We start from the raw sequence: 8,416 nt of genomic DNA, 5'->3' as shown, positions 1-8,416 counted from the left end.
GATGTATTTATCTGTCTTTTATGGACAATTGTTTTATTGTAACTTGGAATGCCAATAAAGGCTTGTCTACTTCTTTTTAAATGGCAAATAAATATGATCTAGCCATCTTGAATGGGAGCCAACCAGGACATTACCCAGGGCAATTTACCTTCTGGTCTGGAACAAGAATGTCAACTATTGATTACCTGCTGGGCTCCCGGGAAATCTTAAATAGAATCAGATATTTTACTATTGTCCCCGAATAGAAAGCGATCATTTTCCTCTTGTGTTGAATTTGTGTTGAATTTGGAAATTGGACACCTGAGTCCCATTAGGAACTCATATTTGAGTCTCTTAGTGGAGTCAAACAAAGAATAAAATGGAATGCCCAAATAGGACACCAATTTACCAAATGGTTCAACTTAGGCACAGGTAGACTGGCAAAAGCTAAGTTCTTAGAACAGCTTAATAAAGGGCTAATGCTGAGTGGGTACGAGGAACTTGTACAAACTCTCAAACCCCTCCTTTCAAAGAATAGCAGAGGCAACTTGCAACAAGAATCATATAACAAACATTTGTTTGACCAAGAGTGTATAATAGCAAAGAAAAACCTTATGAAATCAATTAACAACTTCCAAAATGGCTTGATTAAACAACCTCAAGTATTTGAAAGGAAAAGAGCATATAAAGCCCTAATAAGACACAAGAAAAGGAGGGACAGATACGACAAATGGCAAGCCCTAATAAGGGCAGCTAAAACAAATGAATCTAGAACTTTTTGGAGTTTAATAAGGCAGGATAAAAAAATTTACACTCACCATGGTGAACTCAATATCAGGGGATGCCTTCCTGGAGGAGTAAACTGTCTGTACCAAACAATGCTGTTATTCTCACTGTCTTTTCACATGCTGATATTATGGGATTGCGAGAGTGGGGGGATTCATGGGTTGAACCTAACTGTAGAATTATATACCAGGGGTCAGAGAGCCAAACCCCCAGTTTCGGCTATCTGAACCTGGGATGATAAATAAATCCAATAAAGCTCTTGAAATCTTCTTGAGTCTTGTTGATGACTGGAGTAACAGACCCTTACAGCCCTTGAGAAAACTTCATGGGGAAGCTTTAAGCTTTTTCAAAGTTTTTTCAAAGCGTGCTTATATGAAAATCTGTTCATCCTCATTACAACAGTACACAGAATCATTACTGCAGCACAGAACACCAGAAGATATTAAAAGAAACTTTAATCAAGAAATAGGCCATGTCCTATAATAATTACACTATACAAACGATATCAGTTTCTTAACATATTTTAATTGCCACTGCTTTTTCATGCTGCCACTTGGGACAACAAAATTGAACACTCTTCCAAGCTTGGCATATGTAGTACAGCTGTAGCTTTTGTATGTATTTACAATTTTATCTACATGGAAATAAGTTGAAATTGCATATGGATGGGTCAACAACAACTGTAAATGAAACACCAACTTGTTCCTTCTCTCACAAAAAAGCCACCACTCTGCAGCAACTGCTTTTGATTAAGCTCAGAAAAACAAGTGCCCAATCTTTGTGCACGTAAAGACTTGGGCCCACAGGGAATGTCAGGGTGACATGGACACCTCCAACCCAGAACCAGAGGTTGCAGGCAGCCAAAGAACGTCCCGCTCTTTTTCCATTCTTCCTCCCAATAACCTGTGGAGAACTAAAATTCATCATGAAGCAGAACCTCTGCAAATTCTTATTCTACACAAAATAATAATGCCCTCTTTGGGTAGTGCTGAATGCTTTAAGTCATTTGGGTTCAAGCTTATCAAGATGCAATGCCATCTGCTCTGGAAGTCATGTTGCTTAATCCTCAGTAGAAGGGACAAACTGCAGTTACTTAGTTGTGATAGGTGTTCTATATATCCTTAATGGGTACTTTATAATTTCTACAGGGCCTAAGACTTGGCCTGATACAAATCAAGGCCCATTCTTAGTTCAATTTCATCACAATCTTCCTTTTTAAAAATATACATATATGATTCAACAAAGTTACATTTTATAAACAACGAGCATGTGCAAGGGAGAATCAAAAAGCATAATTTTACTACAAGGGTTTGAATGTGATTTAATTCATGAATTAAATTGTGTGAAAATCAAGTCATGCTACGGTTAGTCCAGTGTAAGTTTTACTAGAAAGAGACAGAGTTAAGAGTTGTGTCAGTCACTGGGCCAAATATATGTCCAGTAATGGAATTGGGGGGGGGGGGAGCATAGGACATGCACAAGGTGATGCTCTCCAGCAGATGATGTTTCCAAATAGTAAGATACTCCTGGTTTTAGCTATCAGTTCATTTAAAAGTATTTCCTTGGAAGTGATGGATTACCCACCAAGGTATTTCCATGGGCTCAAGGAACTGATATTACTCCCACAATACAACTTCCTCAGCCCACCCCCCTCCTTTGAGAGCCTGAAATTCTTCTTGAAATCCTGTTCCTGGAGAAGAGGGAACCCCTGGGACTAAGCCTTCTGTGGGTAGAAGTCACTGCACCCATGGAAACAACCTCAAAGATAGCAAGTGCATCTTAACAATGGTAGACTAATAATTGACAATGGTAAAAGCTATTCTATTAACCTTGTGGGTTGATAGCAATCCTTGTGGATTGTGGCGCCTTGTGGAATGGTAAAAGCTATTCTATTAACCTTGTGGATTGCTAGCAATCCTTGTGGATTGTGACGCCAATACAAACCCACCAAAGTAATCAAGAACTTGAAGCTCCTTCCTTGTGAGGACAGATTAAATCAACTGGGGGCCTTTAGGAAACTTATAGTATTATGTATGGTTTGGTGACAATGAATGAAAATAATTTCTTGCACAAGACAAAAATACAAGACAACCCAGAGTAGCAGATTTGGGAAGGACAACGAATGTATAATTATATGAAGGATTTTGCCATTAAAAGATGTCACAATCACTTACTTTAAAAAGAGGAGTGGTTTACCAACATTTGCTAGCCACAAAACCTAATTCACTCTCCAATACCTGGGAACAAGCAGCAGTGAATTCCTTTACTTTTCTGTTCTGCTGGGAGGCTTCTCAGAAGCTTGTAACTGGCCATTGTCCTATACGGAATGCTGGACTAGATGGCCATTTAGTCTGATCCAGGTGGACTCCTTTAACAAAAGCTAGTATAGGTGCAGACTGGCCATTTAATTTAAAGAAAATTTGACAACTACGTAACAAACTACATGTTATAGTGGCCATGATTCAATTGGTGGCCACCAACACCATTTTACAGAAGAAATTGACAGTTTAAAAAAAGATGCAGGGCCCAATGCTGATCAGATTTATGGCATGGGGGACAAGGTGATCTTGTTTCACCACATGCCTTTTCAAGTACAAAACAACCATGGACTGTTTTGGCAGTTGAAAAGGTGTGTGTGTGTGTGTGGGGGGGAGAGATCACCTCGCCCCAGTATGCCATTGGCCTGATCAGAAGTGGGTCCTTGAAGTATTTGAAATAGTCAAATTCTTTTGTAAAATGGAATTGGTAGCCGTGGGTTGAGCTCATGACCACCATAATGTATAGTTTGGCCCTCAGTGGGCTACTGGTGACCAGGGCCAAGAAAAGCCAACCCCCCACAACTTTGACCAGGGTCACTGGGCCAAGACCTTCATCAACCATGGCTGTCTGGGTCAGCCCCACAAGTATCTTCTCCTGCACTGCTTTCAGTTTGGGGGATGATTCAGTGGGTGAGTTAATGCCCACTGTTGAGCAGATGGCCCTGCAGTGCTGGCTTATAACACAGTGGGAGTCACTCAGCTTGCCTTTCTCCAGTGCTGTTTTCACTTCCCAGTCCACTCCTGGCCAATCCCTCTACTTGCTCTGTCTCACCAGTCTTTATTTTCATCTTCCATAGAAAAAACAACAGAGCTTCATGTTCTAAACCTGCCTTGGGCACTTTTAAATAAACTGAAATAAATGTAAAGACTTCATAACTTTATTATTAACATAAACTGTCATTGGTGAAGCCTATTTCATCACATCTACAGAATGTTACGTTTAGCTGCCAGATGTACATAAGGAACAAGAAGGGAAACAAGTCAACAGAGGTGCCAAAGGGTCCTAAAATACAAGTAATAATGGTAGATCTGTCACATTTCTATGTACAGCCCAATATACACAAGACATTTCATCTTGTATACACTTAAGCTTCTGCATAGGATTCAATCAGTGGCTATTACAAAGAAGTCAGATTTTTAGTAATACTTTCTCTTCTTTCAGCATAACACTATCCTACCTCAATTCCAGGTTGTTAAGAAATTTGATTTAATTAGATTCAATTGCAACACATGTTACTGTTATAATATGTTGAAGTGGTTAATTAGTACGTAACTTCTACGGTCGGAAAGTGCTAATTTTTCACAGTATAGAAAGATATCAGCAGTGTTAGTGTGGGCGCATATCAATTGTGCGGGTGTGTTATCATCTGATTATGTTGTATTCTGTTTTTTCTTTTTAACAAAATCCTGGATCAAACTTTGTCTGTAATTGTACTTGGTCTGATCAGCTGCCATGTGTCAGCGACATTCTATTGACTTTACTACATCATTACATAATAAATAGCTAAGAAGGCTTTTTCAGTGGAAGTTGACAATCACAACTGAAACATTTAATTTATACAAAGAATTTTCCATTCAATGTAAATAAGCATAGGAAAAATACTTCTAAAATGACTTGGCATCATGTGCTTTATTGAAGTCATTATGGATTCAAAACTACACAGTATAACACCTTAGCATACTTTAGCCATTCAGTGATTTGGTACTGTTAAGAAACGGCATTTTTTAAATCATGGAATGAAAACTACATCGCAACAGTAAAATTTCATGCTACAGAGTACTCTGAGCAGCCTGTGTCACCAACAGTAATAATTTAAGAAAAGGCAATTTGAGCTCATTATATATACACTTTTCTCATGACTGGGAAGTTAAAAAACCCGTCTTGAATGTAAAAATGTGAATTCAAATATGTAAACATTTTGTATACCTGAAACCCTGGAAAGAAATATTAGACACAAGCCAGATCGTTGCATTAAAATGTCAAAATGGGGGAAAGCAGGCTGTGGAGACAGAGAAAGAGACTGCTCCATTCAATCTTCAGATCTTTCTAAGAAATCAGAAGGCGTCCCATGAAATTCAACTGCCTTTTTTTTAAAAGTCTGTCAATTTTAGAGCAATTATTTTGGAAAAATGGTCCTGCAGAATATCACACAATCAATTATTCATTAGTTCAATCTTGAGTTTTGTTCCTAAGTAAAGTCATTGATATTTCAATGTCTCCTGTAATTGTTCAAATAAAATAAGGCAGTTAAAGATAGTCACTGATTTTTTTTCCTGATGGAGGTATCTCTGTACAATATTCAACACAAGAAACCTTTTCTTAAAAAAAAGAAATGTGCATAATACAGATGCCCTCAGCACCTGCTGTGTCTTGTTGTCTTGGATGTCTTAACAAGGCAACTTCAATACCTGGTATCCCTTGAACATCACGGATGAAAAGTCAGATAATTCATGATCCAAGATGTATCACTCCAGAAAAAGTGAGGACCAGTTCAAATGTCATATCCTTCCTTCTGGAGAGGATAAGTTAAGCCCAAGGTATTACTGTAGCCAGACAAGGATGTCAACCATTTTGTCTACTACGCTGAAAAACATTATTCTGATGTTAGAGGAGTTGATTTGAAAACAAAGATTAGGGGAGAGGGCTCTTCTTTGATTTGAAAGGCAGCATGAATTTTGAGGGAACCAACCAGATAAGCTCCATGAACTAAGAATTCATTGCTTCCCAATTATAAAATGCTTAGCTCTTAAGAGAATGTTGTGCTTTTAAAAAAAGAAAATCAGACGAAGTCATCTTGATTTGCAAGGACAATCACAAAGAGATCAGTTTGTTTTTTCTCTAGTCCATTTGATCATAGTCTCTGGTGAGCGGTACAAGAATATTAATTTTGCATATAGGTCTTCCTCCAGCTCCAGTTCACCAGTCTCTCGAACCAAGAAGATATCTGTACACAACTTCAGGATACGATCCACATTGGGAAGCTCTTCAAACATTATGGAGTGAGAAATTCCACTAAAGAACTCACGGACAAATTTTCCTATCACCAGGACAACAGAGGCATATAAACCCATAATACTGCAAAATAAGAAAGGATTTTTAAAAATCAAAAGTAATTTCAAGTACAATCATGAAATAATGAAATCTGGGTACTTCAAGGAAAGCAAGAATTTAAAATTTAAGAAAGGAATATTTTCCTATATTCCAAAGATCAATAGATCTGGAATAGTAGTACCCTGAATGGCGTGGAAAATACAGTGATGTTTTGTCAAGTGATGGCTTAACAAACTGAAACACAAACTGTAGCAGTTCTGTTCCAGAGCCAAATTAGTGATATTGAAGTTAAGTAAAATGTTACAAATGATATTCAGATGTTAATGAAAGATTGTGGCTTACCCATAGCCTGCCAAGAATCCAAGGCTGGGAGGGCTCACTTTGTCACTGAATACAATAAGTTCCAGGCTAGCTTGCTTAACATCATTTTTCAAAACTTTTTTGTCTCCCTGGTTGACAATCCACCACTCATGAAATTCATCACTATTGTTATTGCTGCTGTCATCTTTGTTCTTGACCAATTCAACAGTAAGGTTTGTAAATTCACCACCTACCCAAAAGAGAAACCATGTTGTCAGAAACTTATAATATTATGCCTGCCCTTACCCATTATATGATTATAATGTCAAGTGACTATGTAAAGTTATTCTAGTCCGTTGATTTCAATGAGCTTAGACTGAAATAACTATATGCATACAAAGGCTGTGTGAGGAACTCAAACCACCTGGTGGCCTATGAGCTCGATTGCATAGGTATTTTAATCTGGTTCCGGGGGCGGGGGGGAGGTGGGCACAACCAAATGTTAATAAAGGTGAGGTAAAAATGTGTTGTTGGAACATATGTGGTTGTGTCACCAGTATTTTTTTCATGATAAGGACTGCAGTATACAATAAAGGGAAGAGGTGGCTAACCCGGTCCACATGCCATTTCCTTGACCTGAAAAAGCTTCCTGGAGCCATTATTTGAACCACCAGGGGGGAAATAAAGGTTGCCTGAATGTTTTCTGCTTGTTTCTCCCAACTGAGTGAGTAGCTCCAGAATGCCATTTGAGATTGGGAAAATGGAATGAGGAGAAAGATTAAAATCTCCAATGTTTACAATAAAAATACAGTTGAAATGTGAGGTAGAACATACAGGATCTCAGCTGGTTTGACCTTTAATTTCACTTGAGAAAAAATAGTTTTCAGAAACTGTGATGATCCATGTTGAAATATCAGATTTTTAAATTGGGTATGGAACATGAGCTAACCAGCAGCAAACGAGAGAGGAAAGGAAGTGTGAGGTTTGACAGCCATCCTCCCATTTCCACAGAAAGTCTCCCCATTTGCTATGCTCTTACTCACCCAGCTGTTCCTTAAATTTTGAGGGACCAATAGCGGTTTGGTGTGAAGGGAAAAAGAGGACAGAATCTCTGAAGATGCCAGCCATACATGCAGGCAAAATGTGAGGAGCAAAAGCTACTAGGCCATGGCCACACAGACCAGAAAACCCACAACAGCCACAAGAGAATATCAATCTCTGTCTGGCTCAGCCAAAGACTTTTCTATGATGCCAGCCTGAATACAGTTTGTGAGGCACAGTGGGAAGGTGTCATAATACCCCCCACCCCACCCCCCGCAAACTTTCACTAAGATGGTTGGCAACGATGAATAAACAAGAGAAAGCTGCAGTAACAAGATCACAGAATTATTGTTAGGAAGGATCACCAAAACTCTCTAGACGATCCAAGTGCAAAATCAGAAAGCAAGCAGCTTATTGCTAAAAATCCATACCTTTCATAAGTTGTTTCAATGGTTTGGCAAGAGAATCACTAGGTGCCTTGATATAATGCGGATATACATTTCTCAGAGTCCTGAAAAAGCAAAATGAAGGGAGATACTAATTTAAATTGGTATATAGAACATGTACACTCTCAAAAATGACATGATGCAGTAACCTTAATTTCAGTCACAATTGGTAATGCAGGTCAGCTACTTCAGTGTTGTCTCTTGACTTCTTTGAAGAGTTGAATTTTAAACTAGTAGTATTAGAAGACCCATCCAATAGATGCTTCCAGTCGTTTCAATGGACATAACTTTTCCTTCCCATTGTCAGGGACTGTATCCCTCGCTCAATGAATCCTGCATGGTGTAGTGGTTAACAGCAGGTGCACTCTAATTCTGGGGAACCGGGATTGATTCCCCGCTCTTCCACTTGAGCTGTGGAGGCTTATCTGGTGAACTAGATTAGCTTGTGCATTCCAACACATGCCAGCTGGGTGACCTTGGGCTAGTCATAGTTT

The 8,416-nt window shown here is 38.8% G+C and overlaps 1 protein-coding gene across 1 annotated transcript in view; it reads right to left on the bottom strand.

Annotated features, from left to right (window-relative positions):
* Window positions 1-1,240: 1,240 nt before the first annotated feature.
* The window catches only part of PIEZO2 (piezo type mechanosensitive ion channel component 2), a 337,873-nt gene continuing 330,697 nt past the window's right edge, over window positions 1,241-8,416 (bottom strand). Inside the window, exons 48-50 of the mRNA XM_048508534.1 lie at window positions 7,908-7,987; window positions 6,478-6,685; window positions 1,241-6,159 (exon numbers count right to left, since the gene is read on the bottom strand). Of these exons, the coding sequence (XP_048364491.1) occupies window positions 5,907-6,159; window positions 6,478-6,685; window positions 7,908-7,987 (541 nt within the window). The 3' untranslated portion in view covers window positions 1,241-5,906. The remainder of the gene's footprint in view (window positions 6,160-6,477; window positions 6,686-7,907; window positions 7,988-8,416) is intronic.

This window comes from Sphaerodactylus townsendi, linkage group LG09 (assembly GCF_021028975.2).
Source record: "Sphaerodactylus townsendi isolate TG3544 linkage group LG09, MPM_Stown_v2.3, whole genome shotgun sequence".
Classification (NCBI taxonomy): domain Eukaryota; kingdom Metazoa; phylum Chordata; class Lepidosauria; order Squamata; family Sphaerodactylidae; genus Sphaerodactylus; species Sphaerodactylus townsendi.
Note: the sequence above shows the minus strand (reverse complement) of the source record. Positions and strands in the feature narration are given on the sequence as shown.